We start from the raw sequence: 23,793 nt of genomic DNA, 5'->3' as shown, positions 1-23,793 counted from the left end.
GTTTTGGGGGTTCTAGTATTTCAGAAAGTACACAGGGAGCTCAGCCTCATTCTTACACATTTTTATCTTTTTTCTTTTTTAAAGATAATATGAATTTTTCATGTTAGAGAAGACAACAGAAATAAGTTAATATTTCCATAAGAAAAGAGTTTTTATTAGTCATTTGAAAGAATTTTTCTTTTTCTATGGATTAAAGCTTTTATATCTTCATATCTTAACATTAAATTTGTAACTTCTTGTTTACTCCATACTGCTTTTAAACAATAAATAAAGTTAAAACTAGAATAATTATAGTATAAATGGATGAGCGCATATATGTATTTGCTTGGCAATTACAAAAACTTAATTGTATCTTTTCCAGAATTTATTTTATTGACTCTTGAAATCTCATGTAAATTAATTTTTTTTCTTTTTCTAGTATTACAGCTGAGGCTACAACAACGAAGGACAAGAGAACAGCTAGTGGACCAGGGCATCATGCCACGTAAGACATGGTTTATGAGTCATTTCTAATTCAAAGCTATAAAAATAGTTGTCTAAATGAACTTGTCTAAGTTACAATAATGCAGTCATGAATGATAACCCTTTAATACAAACTGAATTCATAAGTGAAGTTTTTTAGGGTCAAAAAGTACAAGTCTAAGAAAGTATTTGGGGGAGTAGAAAGGCACTTTAGAATGGTGTGATTTTATTTCTGACCCATGATTTCTTTGCTGGTAATTCCTAGGGAGAGAAAGCATGATATCATGGATAAAAAGTAGGCTCCAGAGTCATGAAGACATGAGTTCAAGTACTGCTATGACCTTATTCAAGTTACTTAATCTTAGTGACAAAGGCAGCTAACTCACTTATCTATATTTTTTATTTATCTACACACACACACAAACTGTTGGAGAATAGTTTACTTATCTGCATTTGTAGAAGAATTTCCTCACCAGTAGTTTACTTTGTGAAAAATATTTTATTCCTTAAAAGATTATCTTGTATTTTCTTATATTAAATGACTACAAATCTTTAAAAGATAATATCTCATGAATTGATTTTCACCTTTATACACTGGTTGAAAATTTCATGCTAAAGTAATTTATATAAAAGGGCACAGCTTAGCTAGATGTGTTTAAGTAAATCAAGTGTAAAATCTTGTTTATGTTCATAATGTCACTAAAATGATATATTTCTATTTCAGTAATAGGATTTATATAACCAAATGTGCTTAAATTATGAAAATGTACATTTAAAATTTTTTGTTATGATTAGTAAAATCTTCCATATTGTAATTTTAACTACTACCTAAGCATCCACTGGAATGTCCCAGATTATTTCAGAGGTTTTTAAAGAACCAGTATAATTTTTCATATTTCAAAATTCTAATCTGTTATTTCCTAATGAAAAGATTCAGTTATGTCTATATCTCCTGTAAATTGACCATTTCCAAAAAGTTATTTCTAGCCTAAAGATTCTGAGCAAGAAGGGTATAATTAAGTGAATTGATTTCCCCAAAATTTCTCTGTCATTGAGAGTGATCTTTTTCTTTTCTGTAATTTCTGAAAAGCATATTGTTATGAATAAGCAATAATTTTTCTCTCCTTTTGATAAAATTTTTTTTCTCTTGCATTGTGATGAAGACAAAAGCTGCTTTGATAATCTTCATGGCCACATCACTACAACAAGCTTGACTATCAGCCAATTGGGCAGGAATATGCAAATGAATTGACTATGATGTTCAAGCCTACCACTTGCCCAAAACTGCTTTTGGGAGCTGGGCAAAGGTCAGGCCTGGCACACATACTTGATTTGGCTCATATGAGCCTTTGCAGAGTCCCAAGCATCAGGGCTCAGAATAGCACTATAGTTTTCAAGAGCTGACCAGTCCAGGCCTGGAGGTGAAAGATCAGCCCATGTAAGATCAGTCATATGCTTCAAGTACAACATAGTCTATAGTGATAAATGTGTTATGTGTGCATGGTGGTAGATACTCTACAGGAAAAAAAAATCAAAGAAACCACTGATTTTTAATTCAAAATGTATAATATTTTTATAAACATTCCTTTGCATCATTAGCGATAATGAACTGATGATGTTCACTGAGTTGTTATTCCAGTTAAAGATTCACTTATCAGATATGTGAATAGATGTCTTTTTGAAGGAGATTAATAGTCTCTTTGTTTAGGCTCAAACTATATTGTGGAGCTTTGGGAGCCCATGAATACCCTGCACTTTATCCTATACAACCAATTAATCTTGCTTAGTTTAGCTATGTAGGGGAAATGTTGGATTTGGAGCCATAATACTTGTATTCAAATTCTGGTTCAGTTACTTAGCACTTTAGCCCATTTGACAAATTTTCTTAACTTTTCTGGGCCTTAGCTTCCTCATATATAAAATGGGCCATAGGACTACAATGGCTTGTAAGTTAACTTCAGACTAGAAATGTATGATCCTGATATCCTGGCACACTATTATTATAAGCCATACATTTACATAATGAAGAAAATCAATGGTAACAAATCAATCTTCACAGTACTAATTTGAATCATCTGGAATTGCCTGGAATATTGGCTGGAACACACTCTAATTTTGCCTTTGTTTTGCTTAATGGTGTAAGCATTCATGATTTAAATTCCCTCATATTACATAACTTGATAAAAGTAATTAATTCTGTTAAATATATGGTAAATGAAAAAATAATCCTTGCAATACTCATCTCAACCTGTGTGTTAATTTTTTAAAATGAGCTAACTCCTTAAATGACTCAGTAAATAAATTATATAATTTATCTATGAACAATGAATAAGGAACATGAATATATAATGGTTTATAAGATTTAACTATTAAAATGTTAATTCTCTGTACTAATGTTAAGAAAAAAATTTTCCTGTTAAAGTAACTTTATTTTCTCTCCACAGCGTTAAAGAGCCCAGCAGCATTCCATGAACAGATAAAAAGCTTAGAACGAGCCAGAGTAAGAAATCTTAATTCAAAATGTTTCACTTCTATATATTCAAAATACCTGCAGACAGGAAGTGATTTTATGCTAAAATCTGAGATTTTATACAATTTATATTGAACATAGTATAATGATATCCTATGACCATCATACTTTTTAAAGTTTGAAAAATCAATGATAGCCACCTGCTTAGAAAAACTAGCCATGTATATTAGGTACAGAATTTGCCTGTTTCTTCTTCCTGCTCTGCAGTAGTAGTACATTTTTTGAAGACATGTTGGAGATGATCTTCCATCTTCCTTCCTATGGAAATGTACATAAATTCTCACACCCTCAAAGGACTTTCCTTACAAAAATTACATGACCAATACCTCTAAACCAAGGGTGGGAAAATCAGGCTTAATGAAAAAAAAAAGTTATAATTATTCAAATTTGTGTTTAGTAGTCACATTTCAAGTCTATTACTCCAGGCAACATAATATGTAATAAATAATTTGCTTATATCTATGTCCTATCTGTATGGGCCTCTAGTTAAATTACTTGCATATCATTTCCATAAATATTCAGGAAAGTCTAAAAAAGGTTTTGACTCTTGAGAACTTTTATAAGATTTCTAGGTGTCACATTAGTTTAATGGCAAAAAAAAAATTCTTTTCAACCCATATATTTTTTCTTTAAGTTAAGGAAAATAATACCATACATATAAAATAATGAAAGAAAATCATATTGAACATGTTAGAAAATATCTCATTTACACAGGTTTCTTACTCTTCTTGCAGAATAAACATTTTTTGACTTGTACATTCTTTTACTATTAAAGTACATTTTCAAAAGATTGAGTAACACAATTAAATAACACCAAGTGTTAAGATATGTTACTATAGCTTTTCCTTTCTCTCTGCTTCCATTCACAATGCCAATACCTAAAATGACAATATTTAAAGTTATGTATAGCATGATAGCTGATAAATACTGCTTTCTCTTTTTCCTCTCATATGTGTGAAAATAGAGGACTTGGATTAATATATATGTGTGTGTGTGCGTGTATATATATATATATACATATAAATATATAATAACAAAAAAAGCTTCAACTCTCCATAATAGAATGGAACAAGATTCTTTTTTTTTCTTTTTAAAGACTGAAAATTTTCTGAAGCACAAGATACGTAGTCGACCAGATCGTTCTGAACTTGTCAGAATGCACATTTTGGAAGGTAAGGGCCATCTCTAATCCTAACTTAATTTCTTTTTTTTTTAATGTGTTTATTTTTAAGCTCTCTGGTTTTAAATTTTGCATTCCAAATTCTCTCTCCTGCTCCACCCTTTCCCAACCATTGAGAAGGCAAGAAATTTGATATAAATTATACATGTGAAATCATGCAAAACATTTCCATAATACCCATGAATAACTGAATTTCTTAACAAAAAAAAGAATTATATCATTTATTATCATTTTAAGAACTACAAAATCGGATAGAAGCAAGACTGCTACTTAGATTGTTAGTATTAAAAGCAAAATTAAATATTCAAAAGAAAAAAACTGATTTCTACCACAGCTTCTGTAGGAGTCTCTATTGCACTGTTCAAAGTACTGGAAAAAGGAAAAGCCTTTTTGAATACAAGGACACCTTAATTATGCTTAAACTCTTTTGAAGACTCCCAGCATCCTGCATGGCTATAGATGAAGTAACTTGAGAGAGGAAGAGGAGACATATTCTTCCCAGCACACCTAGCTTTGCTCTCTGGTTTCACATGGGACCTTTAGACTCTTAATCTAGTAATAAAACAAGCCTAGGATATCAACCTTTTTTAGAACAAGAGCAATTTTTCATTTTCCATAAGTGAAATTCTCATTAAGTCTTAGGAAGAGGTCCATGTAAATAGCTTTCAGAGTCTTGAAACTTGACTGGCAAATTATAATTAACTAGTTGGGGACCTAAACAATAAATGTCGCAAACAACTGTGAAAGCCCCTGGTTCTAGCTCCAGCTGCTGACAAAAATTACTTTGTATTTTTCTTTTCTATCATTCTTTGGGCATTAACCATAAACAACTTGGGTCAAATTTTAATTCTCAATGTGGGATTTTTAAACTATGAAGAAAGAACTTGTCCTCCATAATATTTTTAAAATCATGCAGCAAAAGAAAACAAGACCTATACTTTAAAAATAAGCTTAGTTAAACTTTTAATAAGTTAGATTGTTTTCTGAATTTGAATAACTAAGATCCAACATCTGTAAAGGAAAAAGATTAGCATTAGTGTTTCAGGTTTCAGTTTGATATGTTTAAAATGAAGACCCCAACTCTTAAGCAAAGATATGTTCTACTTGAGTAGTTTAAAGCTTTTAGTAATCATAGATTTGTCTTGCAGCAGCATTAAAGAAAAAGTCAACATTTTTCTTTGACATCATATTAGCTTCTTTTTGAAAACTCTCCATTGAAAGAACCCGTTTCCTTGAAGAAACATTTCTTATATTTGGATGAGGGAAGGGAATGCTAGGAAGACACTGATAAAAGGGAGGACTGGCCTCATTGCTATCCTACCTCCCATCCTATTAAGCTCATGAAAAGAGCATTTTAAGTGACTCAAATGTGGTATGGGTTACTTCAGTTTTCCTGCCTTTTACTATCAATGATCTACCAGGATTTCTTAAAAAGACAAACTACTTTCAACTTTGAATTTTTGATAAGCATACATAGTGAATTCTACATTTATTTTATCTAGAACATTGAGACAGAACATTAATGAGAAGTACAAAAAAGCGATAGGAAATTGAAAGAACACAAATCAAAGAGTAGATGTATTAATGCTTTTACATTTTCAAATGGAAAAATTCACATTACTGTAAATGATTTTCTAAAACACAATATAACTGGTATTACCATAGGTATTCTATAGCACAAAACATTTATGATAGAGAGACAAGATGTTCTGATTGCTCAGAAGGACATCTGAACATTTGAAATGTATGATTCAGGGGCAGTCAGAAATAAACATGGATTAATTTTCATCTCCTTTCTTTCCCATCCAGCTCTTTAGATATGCTCATATTCAAAATCAGGCACAGAGAAGAGTAAGAATCCCAGATAAATATGTTAGACTATCCTTTCCTAAATGATTGAGGATTAACTAATAATTATAAGATGCTTACTGTCCCATATTCATTCATATCCATTGTGAATATTGCAGTCCACATGATTTTCATAATTTTCAAGTAAGCCAAGAACACCATATTTGCCATATCAGAATTTATTTTCTAAAGGAAAAAGCAAAAAAGCCAATTCCTTTTCATGGAATATATGTTGAGATCCACTTCCCTCAAGCTGCAATTGTGTATTTATTTGCCCATATGCAATATCGTAGAAAATTGAGAAACCCTACCTGTTCTTCCTTAAAGCAACCATGAGTATGAATTTTGACTCCCCCTTATAAATTATCAGTAGGTAACTTTATATAATATTTTTTAAAATTCAAGTTCATGTTAATTTGAGGTTCTAGAGATGGTAATATGTAAAATATATTCTAATATGTAAAACTTTATAATTATTATTGACTCAACAGTCATATTGTCCCCATAAATATATTGAAAACCTCTTAAAATCAAATTTAAGTTAAACATAATAGTCTGAAGTATATCATAAGATACTAACAGTTGATGAAGAAAATGATCAGTGTTATCTTTCCTCTTTTAGAAACATTTGCAGAGCCATCCCTGCAGGCTACACAGATGAAACTGAAGAGAGCTCGGCTGGCAGATGATCTGAATGAGAAGATTGCTCAAAGACCTGGGCCAATGGAACTAGTAGAAAAGAACATCCTTCCTGTAGATTCCTGTGTTAAGGAAGCAATTATAGGCAAGGCCTAAAAACCATATATTCTAGGGGGAAAAGCTTTTTTAGAAAAAAAAAAAACCCTTTTAAACAAATCAAAAGATAATAAGATAAAATTTTCATTTCATTAACTTTCTTTCCACTAACATTTTCAGTTATTAGCTTTTCCTCTACATTGTCATTGTAACCTTTATCTAATGTTTGGTATAAATTTGGTTCCTTCCAGTCATATGCTAATAACAATAATTACATTTACATAGCACCTACTGTAAGTGCTTTTCCAAAAATTATCTCATTTGATCCTCACAACCACCTTGGGAGATACGTGATGTTTTATTACCATCTCCATTTTACAGATATGGAAACCAAGAAAGATTCAGAGACTTGTCCAAACCATAGATCTAGTAAGTGTCTGAGGCTTACTTTGAATTCATTCAGGCCTTCTGACTCTAGGACTCACACATTCTATCATTGTGCACAGCAAATACTTTATACATTATATTTATTCTTACTCCATTTAGTTTCATTTTTTTATATGCTTTCACAAACTACTCATTTGCTTCTAAAAAAGACAAAAGGCTTCTTGTGTATTATACATGAAGGAAATTGAATAGTAGATAGTTTTCTATTGAGAGGAAAAATAGCCCTAACAAATTGTATTAATATAAAACAAAGTCTCATTGTTTTTCTTATGGAGAATTTTTTAATGAATGTAAGCAAAATAATTTCTTGAGATAAATTTGCTTAGCTATTTAATAAAAGCTTCATTTATAAAATCCCATATTTCCCAAAATCAAGGCATATATATTACTAATTTTGCATATATATTTAAAATTATCCTATTGCTAGATCTTTAAAAATAAGGTAAACACTTGCTGTAAGTTCTAATAGCTAATTCTTTCTTTCCCCTTCCTCCCTCCCTTTCTTCCTTCTTTCCTTCCTCCCTCCCTCCCTTTCTTCCTTCCTTCCTTCCTTTTTTCCCTCCCTCCCTCCCTTCTTTCCTTCCTTCCTTCCTTCCTTCCTTCCTTCCTTCCTTCCCTCCCTTGTCTCCCTCCCTCCTTCCTTCCCTCTCTCCCACCTTCCCTCCTTCCCAGGCTCCAGAGCTTTTGTTCTATGGCCTCCGGTACTTCTGGGTTCGAAGGTCTCTCTCAGGAGTGAGCTGGGTTACGCGGGTTATTTGGAGGAGGCTGAAGAGAGGGACCCACCAGGAGTCACCAAACATCCGTGCAGGGCCTGCTGGGCCCAGGGAGCTGGAAAGGAGGGGGTTCGGCCCAGAGCACAAACGTATACATGGGAGAAGATAACAAGCCATACAAGGNTTCCTTCCTTCCTTCCTTCCTTCCTTCCTTCCTTCCTTCCTTCCTTCCTTCCTTCCTTCCTTCCTTCCTTCCTTCCATTCTTCCATTTCTCCCTCCCTCCCATAGACTAGTCACTAAAATATAAGTGACCCAAACATAAAGTAAGCTCAGGTAGGGGCAGATAGGTGGCACAGTGGATAAAGCACCAGGCATAGAGTCAGGAGGACATGGTTCAAATCTTGCCTCAGACACTTTCTAGCTCTGTGACCCTGGGCAAGTCACTAAACTCCAATTACCTAGCCCTTATTGATGTTCTGTCTTAGAATTAATTGATACTGAGACAAAAGGTACAGTTTTTAAATAAACAAAAATGTAGTAACCTCAGGTATTTTGTAAATGGTATTTTGAAATGAAAGTTTCACCTTTCATCTTTTTCATGTGATAAAACTTATTGGTACCTGAGAATACTAAAGTCATTTCTTCCTTTAGGGGTTGGACAAGAGGACTATCCCCATACTCAGGGTGATTTCTCATTTGATGAAGACAGCAGCGATGCTTTGTCTCCAGACCAGCCAGCCAGCCAGGAGTCTCAGGGTTCAGCAGCATCTCCAAGTGAGCCAAAAATCAGTGAATCACTATCTCCTGCTACCACAAACACTCCAACTCAGGTATGACTTCTGAACTCAAAAATCGCCAGAATGTTTAGTGGGGAGACTTTCTATTCAAAGAATTGATAGTTGCTCATCAGATTCAACCTAGTAGCAATGGAGAGAATAAAAATATGACCCAGGATCTTACAAATAAGGAGATATGAGGAAAAAAGGACTAACTCTTGTCCTTTTCATTTCATTTGAGAATAGAAACCCCTCTCCAATTTTGATTCCATAAAAGATATATGACAGTACTTGGGATCCAATGGTCTTTAATAAAGATTTGCTTCACAGCATGACAAAGTTCGTTTATGACCTTCCTCTTACTCTGGAAGCTGTGGAGTTAAGAAAAAGGCAAGTATTTCTGAGAACCAAATTATCCCAAAGAGAGGAAAGCACAAAGCAGCCTTACCATATTTACTTCCCCCCTTTTTGAACTACAAAAACAGGTCTAAAATGAATTTCAAGTATGCAAGTTAAATGAACTTTAAAACTTACTAGCAATTTTGTTTTTTAGCCCTTTGAGTGCTTCATCCTTTCACTTTGTCAATGGTATCAGGCTGTCATATAGGAGTGAGTATGGTCTGGCTTTCCTTTTTTAGTAAGAAAATTAATTATCAACTCAGTCATTTTAAAAATGACTTCATAACAAAAGTTGATATTCTCATTTTCTCTGTATTTTCATTAGTTTTATCTTCCATTTTCTTATATTAAGATGAAACTTTAAGCATAATTTTATATGAAGAACTTTGTCCAAAGTCAATCCTACCCAGTGGATTGGCATTCCAATGTTATTTGAAATAAAATAATAACATATATGGGTTTTTTCCTAAGAAAAAGAAGTATGATATATTTCTTGCCAAAATAGTGCACATGAGATCCTATGTCCTTTCTAAATTTAAGCAGCAGTTTTGGCAACAGGTTGTACTATTACTTTATTACTAAATTCTTCATGATATACATGTTCTTTCTGTCTGCTATGTGAATTCTGATGCATCTATATTTTATTAAGACATATAAACTAGATCTTTAGAAAAAAATATATATAATATCACAAATAATCCCTATATTATAGATATTTAGTCAAAAAAAGAACACAGATGTATCCATATTGTCTATATTAATGTTATAATCATTAGATAATTTCTTTGCTCTTTACTTAACCCAACATCTAAGTACAATGATAAATATTTGTTATAGAATTTTCAGTCACTTGTGGTACTAATGGTTTCTTAAGTTAAATAGAGGGGCTTTGATGAATTGTTTGCAATTGTAAACAAAATCCATAAAATTTATTTTGAAAGAAAAGTTCTTAAGTAGCATGAGAAAAAGGAAAAAGACATATATTTAATATCTTATTTTAAACTGACTATAAAGAAAGACTATAATAATATCAATAAGATTTTGGGGATTTTTATGTGTTCTGAAAGCAGCAACACCTGAGCTTTATTTTAGTTTTCTTCTACATTATCCAAAGCATTTTCTCACACTTGATCCAAACCTTTCACAGTAAGTAAGGATGTGTGCCTTTGCATCTTATATTTTCCTCCACTAAGATAAGGGGTTTTCACATTGTTGTTTCCTTCAATGCCATATATGCAATAGAGTACCACTTCCAGTTACATGTTAATATTTTGAAAATACAAGTATCATTGAGGATATTATTATTGGGGATGTAGACACTAAGCGATAACTCTAGTCCAACTATCAATAATATGGAATTAGGTCTTAACCAGTGTTACATCTAAAACCCAGTGGAATTGTGCATTGACTAAGGCAGGTTAGGGGGTTTGAGGGAAAGGGAAAGAACATGAAACATGTAACATGGGGAAATATTCAAAATAAAAATTTAAATAAATTTTTTAAAGTATCACATCAAAAAAGTATTTTTCAGTCACTAATTATTTAAACTCTAGAAAAAGGAGTGCAAAAAGTATAAAAGAAAAGAACTGTAATGCATTTATCTGAATATAGACTTCCATCATATATACAAACACACATATGCTGCACCCATAAAGTGAGATTTCTGTAAAGGTAGTGAGGAAGGAGGGTGAAGTATAGATATGAAAAGTAACACCGATTGCATTTTATATTTGGGTTTGATGTAAAGCTTCAGAGGGAGCAAAAGTTTCATATCTTATCAAATTCTTATCAAATGTGGTATTTTGTATATTCTTCAGTTTTTACATCTACCTAAGTAGAAATATAATTTACAGTGAATTTCTTCATTTTAGTTTGTTCTTAAAAACTAGTAACCACATTTCTTAACTGCTCAAGCATCCTACCTCAGATTTGCTCCAATTTAAAATAATTTCCATTTCATTCTGGTTCTGTAGACCTATAACATTTTTCTAATTCCTCTTCTCTTGGATTTCATTTTACCTATTATGTAGCTGTCAAGCTATGTCAAAGAATTCCTTTTAAGTCAATAAAAGTTTCATTTAGAAACGTTTTGCTAGAGGGGAAAGTGGCACTAAGTCAAGAAGATGTCTTCCTGTGTCTTTTTTAGAATACATAGATGCCTAGTAATAGGCCTTCTGGGGCCAAAAAAACTCCAAACACTAAAACACCTAACATTCCTTATGCCACAGAACATTATTATTTAAAATTCTTACCATTTGCAAAGTGGCTAGGAAAAGAAGCTTCCTGTTGCTCCTACTTCCTATCCACAAGACCCTAGAGCTAATTATATGACAATGAAGACAGCACTGTACCACATACATCCTTTCTTTATGATGTAAACTAAGATAGCAAAAATATCCTTCTAAATGCATTTCTCATGTGAAGTGATGGCAAAGCTGCCTATCTTTCAATATTTTTCTTTTACATTCTGACTAAAGTGCAACTGGAAAGCAGATTGCCCAAGTGTCAGTGAAAGACACATACATGTGTCAGGGCTTTGCTTATTTGATGCTTGAATAACAGAATGCTATGCGTGATTCTGAGCAGCCATCCACAATATGAAAGCGCCCTAACTATTGCTGGGTTTTCCTTTCTCAGGAGATTAACAGCTGTTCTTAAATTTCCTCTCCCTTGTAATTGACCACTGAAAAAGAACACATTATATATACATACTTTGATATTTAACTGTTTCGCAGGATTTCAATTCATTTGGTCATCTGCAGTATGATCAACAAGTGGTTATCCTAAAATGTGGCAAGAAGACTTAAAATGAGAAGGAACTGGGGGCAACTGGGTCACTCAGTGGATTGAGAGCCAGGCCCTCAGAAATAGCCTCAGAAACTTCCTAGCTTTGTGACCTTGGGCAAGTCACTTGACCCCCATTGCCTAGCCCGTACCATTCTTCTGCCTTAGAACTAATACACTAAGAGCAAACGAAGTCAGCCCTCTCAACTTTTGGTTAGCTCCAAGTCTCAGGAAGTTTTTCCTTATATCAGCTTGTGTTTGTTTGCCTCTTCAATACTTCTGTCCATTGCTCTTAGTTCTATTCTCTGTGGTCAAGCATTCCAAGTCTAATGCTTTTTCCAGGTGACATTATTTAAAATACTTTAATACAAACTATCATGTACAACCTTGATCTTCTCCCCAAGCTAAATATCCCCACTGTCTTAAGCTAATCTTCATCTGATTCATGGATCTTTACCATCTTGTTCACTCTCCTGGACATTTTCCAGTTGATCATCATCTTCCCTAAAATATGATATGTAATAATACTCCCATAATATATCTTTGACATAATGAATTTGCAATCCACTAAAATTTTCATATTTTTTTTCTAGATAAATATGCTATCTAGCCATGATTCCACCATCTCATATATATGTGAAATTTGTTTTAACTTAATATAATTTTTCCTGCTTATCCATTTTAAATGTCACTTTATTCCATTTAGCTTAGTTCTCTAGCCTGTCATGATCTTGTCAAATCTTGACTCTTATCGAAGATGTTACCTTTCCCTTCAGGATTTCATCATCTATATATCTGATAACTATTCTATTTATGCTTTTATCTGAGTGATTGATAGAAAATTTAAACAGCACACGGTCGAGAGCAAGTCATGAGAGGATGCCCTTAGAGCCTGAAGTTAATAATATATAATAATGAGGACCACTATTTCAGTCCAGCTATTCAGCTACTTTCATATCTACCTAACTGTACTATTATGAAACTCATATCTTTCTCTCTTGTCCACAATAATGATATGGGAGATTTTGTTATATGCCTGATCTACCAGTAGTAACTGTCAAAAAATGAATGAGTAATAATCTGGCAAAGCCTGTTTTTTGTGAAGCTATGCTAGCTAATTATGATTACTGCTTCCTTTTTAAGTTTTTTACTAATCATCTCTTTAATAATGTCCTAGAATTTTGCCATCTTACTATCTTATACTGTAACAAAAGCCATATTTGTTATAGATTGCTAATATTGAAAGGAGACTTCAGTGGTCATCTCCTGTACCTGTGATTTCATTAGTACAGGGAGTTCCAAATGAGGACATTCCCTCTACCAATGAAGATCAGAAACTGTTCATCAATTTAGAATCTTAGAGACATTTCTGAGGCACTGAGTGGTTAAGTGACTTGACCATGGTTAACATATATCAAAGGCAAAACCTAAAGAAAGGTCTTCTGAAATCTAAGGCTGATTCTTTATCCAGTATGCCATAGTGCTTCTCCATTTTTATTAAAGTGCACTATAATATTTAGAATATACTTACTTTTTATTGCAAATAATTTATAGTATGATCCTGGGGGCTAAATCAATCAGTAAGCAATTATTTAGTGTTTCGTGAATGTGCCAGGCATCATGTTATAGAGATACAAAGAAAGGTATCCAAGGGACTTGGAATCCCCTCTTTTTTCTTTTTTTTTTAAATTATCTTTGAATTGGTACTAAATATCAGTTCTGTGGGAAGTGAATAATTAATTCATAACCCTTTTTGGCCCCTGAAACAAACTTTTATTTTAAAGATCAGTTTGATCTTGGACTGAACTATGAAATGGCTTTTCTTCCCTTTTGTTGAAGTAGACTAGAGACAGGCTCTTTGTTTTTCTGTAAACAAGAAGTATCTTAGGTGTTGAAGTAATTATATGAGCTAGGCAGGCAAGATCATATGGAGAAAAGTACATATGCTCTGTCCAGACATTTTAAATGCCAATAGTTACTCCTGGTCTCCAGAAGACTCTCCTCTTGACCTAATTAAAGACTGAATTCTCCAGTCAGAGGCTCAGGAAAGGGAGGCACACCATGAAGAGCATAAATTAATAGAGGGGACAGGAGGTTAGCTGTCTTTCCTGAAATCAGGGACTCAAGAAGATATGCATGTAGTAGAGGAGGTAGTTGAAAGAGCTAGGCAGCCACATGTAGTTCATATGTCTGTCTGTCTGACTCTCCTCTCCCTTTCTCCTCACCCACTTTTTGATATTTCATAAATAATAATAATAAAATTAAAATACAGTTTCTATAAAATTTTGATCATAATAGTTCCAAGGCAAGGGTGGCAAGGGCTAAGCAATTGGGATTAAATAACTTGCTCAGGGTCACAGAATTAGTAAATGTCTGGTTCCAGATTTGAACCCAGGACCTCTCATTTCCAGGCTGGGTGTTCTTTCCAGTAAGCCACCTAGCTACCCTTCTGATCCACTGTTAATAATGGATATTACATGTAAATGTTTAGGTATTTATAAGATAAAGAAAGCACATATGAAGTTAGTCTGAAAGTGAAGGCCCAAGAAAAAGCATCTTGAAGGACATGAGATTTGAACTCAGTCTTGAAGGAAGCCAGGAAATTTAAGAGAAGGCATGTGGTAACAGAGAATTCCAAGTATTGGAGAACATTTGGTACAAAGTGGGACATAAATGAGAAATGAAGTATTGTCTTCAAAGGACTACAGATAACCAATGTTGCTGGGTCATCAAATACATGAATGTAAATAAGGTATAGGAACAATGACCAACCACAATTCCAGAAGTTTTGATGAAACATGTTTTCCTTGTCTAGATAAAGAACTAATGAACTCAGAGTTTAAATTGAAGATTACTTCCTTTCTTTTTTGGCTAAAAATGCAAGAATTTGTTTTGCTTCACTATACATATTTGTAACAGCCTTTGTTTTCTTGCCTTCTCAATGGATGGGGAAAAGGGGGTAGGATGGGAGAGGATTTGGAACTTTAAATTAAAATTAATTTTTTTTAAAGTAAGACATCGGATGGGGGCAGCTGGGTAGCTCATTGGATTGAGAGCTAGGCCTAGAGACGGGAGGTCCTAGGTTCAAATCCGGCCTCAGATACTTCCCAGCTGTGTGACCCTGGGCAAGTCACTTGACCCTCATTGCCTGCCCTTACCATTCTTCCACCTTTAAGTCAATACACAGAAGTTAAGGGTTTAAAATAAAAAAAAAAATTAAAGTAAGACATCGGAGACCAGTGGAAATGTGCGTGGGCTATGGGGGAGAGGGTGAAGGGGAAATTAAAAACATGAATCATGTAACCATGAAAAATTTTTCTAAAAAAAAAAAAATAAATAAAGGGGAAACTGGGTAGCTCAGTGGATTGAGAGCCAGGCCTAAGATGGGAGGTTCTAGGTTCAAATCCATCCTCTGACACTTCCCAACTGTGTGACCCTGGGCAAGTCACTTGACCCCCATTGCCCACCCTTACCACTCTTCCACCAAGGAGCCAATACACAGAAGTTAAGGGTTTAAAAAAAATAAAGTATTTAAATAAAATAAAATAAAGTAAGACATTAGAGGGCTGGAAAGGTAAAAAGAGGCGAGGCTAGGGAAAGTTTTAAATACCAAAGGAGTTTATATTTGATCTTGAAGATAGTGGGTAGCTACTGGAATTCCTTTAGCAGAGGGGTCAGATTTATGCTTTAAAGGAGTTACTTTGGGGATAGCTAGGTAGCTCAGAATAGAAAACTGGGATAGAGGACTAGAGACAGATGGTCCTGAGTTCAAATCCAGCCTCAGACACTCCCTGGCTTTGTGACCTTGAGCAAGTCACTTAGCCCCAGTTACCTAACCCATGTCACTCTTCTGCCTTGGAGCTGATACTTAGTATCAATTCTAAAAGAGAAAGTAAGGTGTTTTTGTTGTGGTTGTTTTTAAGAAGAAGTTACTTTGGCAGCTAAGTGTAAGATGAATTGGACTGAGGAGACTTGTGGCAGAGAGACTTAGAAATCTGTTGCAGTAGTCTAGGGCAATTTGCTTAAGGCAAGCTACGGCCTGGATCTGGCCCGTGGGCAGTAGTTTGCCTATCACTGGTCTAGGGCAATGATGGGCAAACTTTAAAGAGGGGTCCAAAGGAAAGGAAAAAAAACTTTAGGTGGGCTGATATAATTTATTAAAGATGAACAATGATACATTTTACAAAATTCTTGTATTTTTTGTGATACTAAGCCCTATTAATGACTGAAAGATTATGAAGGAGAATGTAATGAATGAAACTGTGACTGCATTTCTAAAAGTTTCTCATAATTTGGTTCAAACTGGAATGCACTTATTCTTAGAAGAAAAGTTAAATGCTCATCTGTTAGTCTGTTTCTAAGGCAACTCTTTCAAAGTTTCATTGTAGAAAACACCTGTTCACCTATATATGATGAAGCAAACATAGCAGTAACTTTCTGGGCATGAGATATCAGATTTGGGAAAGTGGATTTTGACAAGAACTTGTAGAACTCTAATTTTGGAACATTAAGAAACAACTGTTTGAGTTGAGTGTTGCATTGTAATTCAATCAATTCAAGTTGCAAATCCGGTTTCACTGTTTCACAGTCCACATTAAAAGGCATACTGAAAATTTCAAAGTCTTTGTCAATGACACTGAAGTCTTCAAATTTTCGTTCAAATTCACCGTGGAGTCTTCTCAGACTATCTTCGTAACTCTTAAGCTTTTCCTTCATCACCCGGGCTACTGAATTCAACCTCGAGAAGTGAGACAAGTCATTCTTAGCAAGCTGATTCACGAATAGAACAAGTTGGCCCCAGATGTCATCGATAAATTGATTTTTGCCTTGCATCTTGACATTCAGCTTGTTCATGTGGCAGAGAAGATCCATAAAAAATGTAAAGTCTGAAAGCCATGCAGTATCTTCCAGGATTTTATACTCTGCAGACCCCTGTTTCTCAAGGAAGAATGTCACTATTTCGTCTTTCAGCTGCCAAACTCGCTAAGCCACCTTACTTTCGAGTAGTACAATATATCAGAGTACTCAGATGGCATGGATTCTAGAAACTCCCGAAACTGTCTGTGAGCAAGCCCTCGAGATCGAATAGCATTAACCAGCTTCACAATAACGTCAAACACAGGTTTTCTATCCAAAGCAGATTTACACAGGGTGTCTTGATGTATGATGCAATGTAGAAATAATGACATTGTTATCTGGATATTTTTCATTAAAGATCTCAACAAATCCACATTTTTTCCCTGTCATATTTCTCGCTCCATCTGTTGTTAGACTACATATGCAATTTATAGGTACTTTCAAAGTTGAAGTTCCTTCTATAAATTCATGAAAAATATCTGACCCTTTTGTAGTTCCCTTCAATGACCTCATGCATGCTAGTTCCTCTGTAATACAGAAGTTTTCATCAACACTTCTTATAGATAGTAGCAACTGTGCAGTATCATTTATATCAGAGCTTTCATCTGTAGTAATTGAGCAGAACTTAAATTGCCCAATCTTTGATTCCAACTGTGATAACATATTTTTATCTATTGCTTCAATTCTAGAAGTCACTGTTTTCCAAGATAAGCTTATTGTTTCAAAATCTTTTCTTTTGTCAGGACATAAAATATTGCAAACTTTGAGCATGCAGTATTTAACAAACTCTCCATCCAAAAGAGCTTTGTTACTTTTAGCAATATTATATGCTACAACATAACTTGCATGTGTAGCTGCTTGCTGAGAACTATTTCCTTTCTTAAAAATACTTTGCTGACCTGATAGTTTTTTGCATAGATCTTTTGATTTTTGTTTTCTTTCTTCTTAGGTCATGGCTCTAACCTTGACATCGTTGTGCTTAGAGTTGAAGTGTCATGAAATGTTATATTCTTTGTAGACTGCTACAGTTTCATTGCAGATGAGACATAGTGGTTTATCCCTAAAAACTGAAAAAGTACTTCCAAGTCCATTCATCTTTGAAAACACTGCACTTAGAATCAACTTTACATTTCTTAGATAACATCTTAGGGCTAAAATTTTTCACAATATGCAGAGTAAAACTAGCAAAGCTAAAACAGGGCTGAATTAAGAAACGTGTTTCGCTATCTAGCCGTGGTGGAGGGGGTAGCTACTGCGAGGAGGCTCCCTTGTTCTGGGGTGGAGGCAGCGGCAGCAGCAGCCCCTAGAACCCCAGAAGTCACAGCATATGGCAGGTGGTAGGGAAAACATGGAAAACTAGAGAGCAGGGTTCCAGTCGACCTGTACTGAGAAGTCCTAGGCTGTGAGGGAAGAAGAAAAGAGTTATCAATTTGCAATCCCCCAAGGGGATTTTAAAGAAGTTAAGGAAACTGACTTAAGTCCCCTTCCAGCTCCCACCCCACCCTCCTCACCAGCCTAGGGAGCAATAGCTAAATCCCCTGTGTGATTTTTGCCCCCTCTCCCTCCCAGATGCCAGTTTTACTCTTCACTACAAAGTTACCAGCAGCCAGTGCCTCTCACTCTCAACATAATATTCCAGTATCTAGGATAAGTCAATAAATTTGTATGTCATCACTGATATAAAATGAAAGAGAGGGGAAAATAGGAAAATGTTTATTTTTCTTATAGCCTATATTCCTTTTTATTCCTCAGATTAGGAATAATGTCACACAGGATGGATAGAACATTTCAGGGGGCCACATCTGGCCCACAGGCCATAGTTTGCCCATTGCTGGTCTAGGGGAAATAAGGACCTATTTGAGTAGAACAAGAGAAGTACCAAACATTCACACTTTTTCCCAACATGATGAAAATAATTTATGGATTCTTAGAGATTCAAGAAAACAGTTTTATTATTGCTTACCATGTGCAAAGTCCTATCAGGGATAGATTTTAGATAAGCACAAGTCTCTACCTTTCTGGATTTTATGTTTTGCAGGAAGAATTCCCAAAGATACCTGGGAAAGAATATGCATTTTATAAGCAATGACAAATGTAATTCACGGAAAATCAGTCAAGTATTGATTTTCTGCTCTGTGCTACTTACCATGGATTTTTTTTTTCATTTGAGGACATCAATATGTCAGATAATTTTGTTTTTGTGCATTTATTGAGAAATTTAATACTAGGATATTAGAACCACTAATTATATTTCTTTCTGTCTGATATATTTTAGAGAAGCCATAGTTTATAGATATAATCTCCATATATTAAGAATCTTATGTAAATGTGTTTATTTAGCATACTCCCAAAAAAATCTAGTTGGTGTTGTGACTATTCACTTGCTTTCATTCATTTTATTTATCTAGAGATTGGTAACAATAACAATGAATATTAAAAGTTCATTTTGTTAAGTATCTTCAAGTGGGAATTTTTCCTTCAAGTGCATATTCTCAAGATATCATAACTAGAAAGGCACATTTGCCAGAGGACAGTTATTCTCCTTGGAAAATGTGGCACACATTTTTCCAATGGAGAACACATGTAAACACCTAAAATATAAAGACATGTCTTACAGAATGATAATTAATCCAAATGTTTCTCTGACTTGCAATACTTTTTCCTGCATTTGTTTCAAGGCTAAATAAAAAGATCCATGTCATATCTGGCCAGAGCTTTCCAATGGTGAATTCTAAAGGAAAATTCATTTCATAAAGCTTATGGTTGTATTTTTTTAAATACATAAGTGAGAGCTATGAAAAAGAATTGGAAAGAAAGTTAATTTCTTGAAGTTAACTATAAAATCTTGCTAAGCAACTAACTCTGAAAATGCAAGTGGATCAAATAGAAGAATCCAATGAGTCTGAGGCAACAAGAAATACTAAAATAAAGTAAAAAGAATAAGGGAGAAAGTAAGATATCTTATAGCAAAAAACAAGTTACCTGGAAAAAGTGTTTAAAGAGAGAATATTTAAGAATCATTGAGCTATTTGAACCTCATGACCAAAAAAGCTTGGACATCATATTTCAAAAATCCATAAAGAAAACTTCCCACACTTCATAAAACCAGGGGACAAAGTGAAAATAGGACTAACTGGTCACCTTCTTTAAAATTTTGTAATTAATTAATTTAGGATGTTTTTCTATGGTTACATGATTCATGTTCTTTCCCTCTCTTCCTCCCCCCATCCCCATAGCCAACAAGTGATTTCACTGGGTTTTACGTGTATCATTGTTCAAAACCTACTTCCATGTTATTACTATTTGCAATCTAGTGGTTATTTAAAGTCAATATCCCCAATCATATCCCCATAGAACCACGTGATCAATCATATGTTTTTCTTCTGTGTTTCTACTCTCACAGTTATTTCTCTGGATTTGGATAGCGTTCTTTCTCATAAGTCCCTCAGGATTGTCCTGGATCATTGCATTACTGTTAGTAGAGAAATCCACTATGTTCGATTGAACTGGCCACCTTTTATTTTATTTTTTTTTATTGCATTAGAAAGGGTTTTTATTTAATTTTTTTATTTTTTAGAAAAATTTTCCATGGTTACATGATTCATGTTCTTGTTTCTCCTTCACCCCCCCCCAAACACCCCACCCATAGCTGACACGCATTTCCACTGGTTTTAACATGTGCTATCTATCAAGACCTTTTTCCATATTATTGATAGTTGCATTGGTGTGGTCGTTTCGTGTCTGTATCCCCATTCATGTCTGCATCAACCCATGTGTTCAAGCAGTTGTTTTTCTTTTGTGTTTCCACTCCTGCAGTTCTTCCTCTGAATGCAAGTAGCGTTCTTTTCCAAAAATCTCTCAGAATTGTCCTGGGTCATTGCATTCCTGCCAGTACAGAAGTCCATTACATTCGATTTTACCACAGTGTATCAGTCTCTGTGTACAATGTTCTTCTGGCTCTGCTTCTTTCACTCTGCATTAATTCTTGGAGGTCTTTCCAGTTCACATGGAATTCTTCCAGGTTATTATTCCTTTGAGCACAGTAGTATTCCATCACCAGCATATACCACAATTTGTTTAGCCATTCCCCAACTGAAGGGCATCCCTTCGTTTTCCAGTTTTTTGCCACCACAAAAAGCACAGCTATAAATTTTTTTTGTACAAGTCTTTTTATCTATGATCTCTTTGGGGCACAAAACCAGCAATGCTATGACTCAATCGAAGGGCAAGCAGTCTTTTAGCTCTCTTTGGGCGTAGTTCCAAATTGCCCTCCAGAATGGCTGGATCAGTTCACAATTCCACCAGCAATGCATTAATGTCCCAATTTTGCCATATACCCTCCAACATTCATTACTCTCCCCTGTTGTCATTTTAGCCAATCTTCTAAGTGTGAGTGAGGTGATACCTCAGAGTTATTTTGATTTGCATTTCTCTAATTATTAGAGATTTAGAACACTTTCTCATGTGCTTATTGATAGTTTTGATTTCTTTATCTGAAAATTACTTATTCACATCCCTTGCTCATTTATCAATTGGGGAATCTCTTGATATGTTAGACATTTGATTTAGTTCCTTGTATATTTGAGTAATTAGACCTCTGTCAGAATTTTTTGTTATAAAGATTTTTTTCCCCAGTTCGTTGTTTCCCTTCTGATTTTGGTTGCATTGTTTTTGTTTGTACAAAACCTTTTAAATTTAATATAATCAAAATTATTTATTTTACATTTTGTAATTTTTTCTAAGTCTTGCTTGGTTTTAAAATTTTTCTTTTCCCATAAATCTGACAAGTATACTATTCCTTGTTCACTTAACTTATTTATAGTTTCCCTCTTTATATTCAAGTCATTCACCCATTCTGAATTTATCTTGGTGTAGGGTGTGAGATGTTGATCTAAACCTAATCTCTCCCGTATTGTTTTCCAGTTTTCCCAACAGTTTTTGTCAAATAGTGGATTTTTGTTCCAAAAGTTGGACTCTTTGGGTTTATCATACACTGTCTTGCTGATGTCACTTACCCCAAGTCTGTTCCGCTGATCCTCCCATCTGTCTCTTAGCCAGTATCATATTGTTTTGATAGTATAGTTTTAATATCTGGTACTGCTAGGCCACCTTCCTTCACATTTTTTTTTCATTATTTTCCTTGATGTTCTTGATCTTTTGTTCTTCCAAATGAACTTTGTTATAGTTTTTTCTAATTCAGTACAGAAGTTAATAAGTAAATTAATTTGGGTAAGATGATCATTTTTATTATGTTAGCTCATCCTACCCATGAGCACTCAATGTTTTTCCAATTGTTTAGATCTAGTTTTAATTGTTTGGAAAGTGTTTTGTAGTTGTATTAGTATAATTCCTGTGTTTGTTTTGGTAGATCGATTCCTAAGTATTTTATATTGTCTAGGGTGATTTTAAGTGGTGTTTCTCTTTCTAACTTGCTTCTGTGATATGTTGGAAATATATAGAAATGCTGATGATTTATGTGCATTTATTTTGTATCCTGCAACTTTGCTAAAGTTGTTGATTATTTCTACTAGCTTTTTAGTTGATTCGGTAGGATTTTTTAAGTAGACCATCATATCATCTGCAAAGAGTGATAGCTTAGTCTTCTCATTGCCTATTTTAATACCTTCAATTTCTTTTTCTTCTCTAATTGCTACTGCTAGTGTTTCTAGTACAATGTTAAATAATAGAGGTGATAGTGAGCATCCTTGTTTCACACCTGATCTTATTGGGAAGGCTTCTAATTTATCCCCCTTGCATATGATGCTTGTTGATGGTTCTAAATATATACTGTTTATTATTTTTAGGAAAGGCCCTTCTGTTCCTATACTTTCTAGTATTTTAATAGGAATGGATGTTGTATTTTGTCAAAGGCTTTTTCAGCATCTATTGAGATAAACATGTGGTTTTTGTTTTCTTAGCTTGTTGATATGGTCAATTATGTGGATGGTTTTCCTAATGTTGAACCATCCTTGCATTCCTGGTGTAAATCCCACCTGATCATGATGGATAACCCTCGTGATCACTTGCTGGAGTCTTTTTGCTAGTATCCTATTTAAGATTTTTGCATCTATGTTCATTAGGGAAATTGGTCCGTAGTTTTCTTTCTCTGTTTTTGATCTACTTAGCTTTGGAATCAGTGCCATATTTGTGTAATAAAAGGAACTTAGTAGTGCTCCTTCTTTGCTTATTATATCAAATAATTTGTATAGTATTGGGATTAGTTGTTCTTTGAATGTTTGAGAAAATTCACTTGTGAATCCATCAGGCCCTGGTGGTTTTTTCTTAGGGAGTTCTTTAATGACTTGTTCAATTTCTTTTTCAGATATGGGATTATTTAGGCATTCTATTTCTTCTGCTGTTAATCTAGGCAATTTATATTTTTGTAAATATTCATCCATATCACTGAGATTGCTATATTTATTGCCATATAATTGGGGAAAATAGTTTTTAATGATTGCCTTAATTTCCTCTTCTTTAGAGGTGAGGTCTCCCTTTTCATCTTTGATACTGTTAATTTGGTTTTCTTCTTTCCTTTTTTTATTAGATTGACCAGTACTTTGTCTATTTTATCTGTTTTTTCAAAATACCAGCTTCTAGTCCTTTTATTAATTCAATCGTTCTTTTACTTTTGATTTTATTAATTTCTCCTTTCATTTTTAGTATTTCTAATTTAGTTTGCATCTGAGGATTTTTAGTTTGTTCATTTTCTAGTTTAAGTTGCATGCCCCATTCATTAATCTCTGCCCTCCCTAATTTGTTAATATATGCACTCAGTGATATAAATTTTCCCCTTAGAACTGAGGGGCTACTTAGATTTGAGGGGCTACTGGAGACTACTCCACACAGCACGTGGGGGAGGCGTCCTGGGATTCCCCATCTATGCCTCTGACCCGATAGTTCAAGAATTGAAGCCTTTTTCTTGGTGTACCTCTTTAGTTGTGCAGCAGTAGGGTTCTCCCTGCTCTGTCCCCTTGTTAGATTTGTTCCTCTTTTTTCTCAAAGCGCATTGTTTTCTATCTCGGTGTGCAAGGGGTACGAAGGTTTTAAGATTTGTTCCGCCT

At 34.3% G+C, this 23,793-nt stretch overlaps 1 protein-coding gene across 4 annotated transcripts in view; it reads left to right on the top strand.

Annotated features, from left to right (window-relative positions):
- The window catches only part of MRTFB (myocardin related transcription factor B), a 155,210-nt gene that overhangs the window by 68,533 nt on the left and 62,884 nt on the right, over window positions 1-23,793 (top strand). For all 4 annotated transcript variants that reach the window (XM_044659148.1, XM_044659157.1, XM_044659132.1 and 1 more), the window contains exons 2-6: window positions 419-484; window positions 2,907-2,962; window positions 4,089-4,164; window positions 6,643-6,804; window positions 8,568-8,746. In XM_044659148.1, coding sequence (XP_044515083.1) covers window positions 419-484; window positions 2,907-2,962; window positions 4,089-4,164; window positions 6,643-6,804; window positions 8,568-8,746 — 539 coding nt within the window. The remainder of the gene's footprint in view (window positions 1-418; window positions 485-2,906; window positions 2,963-4,088; window positions 4,165-6,642; window positions 6,805-8,567; window positions 8,747-23,793) is intronic.

Source organism: Gracilinanus agilis, chromosome 1, assembly GCF_016433145.1.
Source record: "Gracilinanus agilis isolate LMUSP501 chromosome 1, AgileGrace, whole genome shotgun sequence".
NCBI classification, from domain to species: Eukaryota; Metazoa; Chordata; class Mammalia; order Didelphimorphia; family Didelphidae; genus Gracilinanus; species Gracilinanus agilis.
The sequence above is the reverse complement of the archived record's forward strand: the minus strand, read 5'-3'. Positions and strand labels throughout refer to the sequence as shown.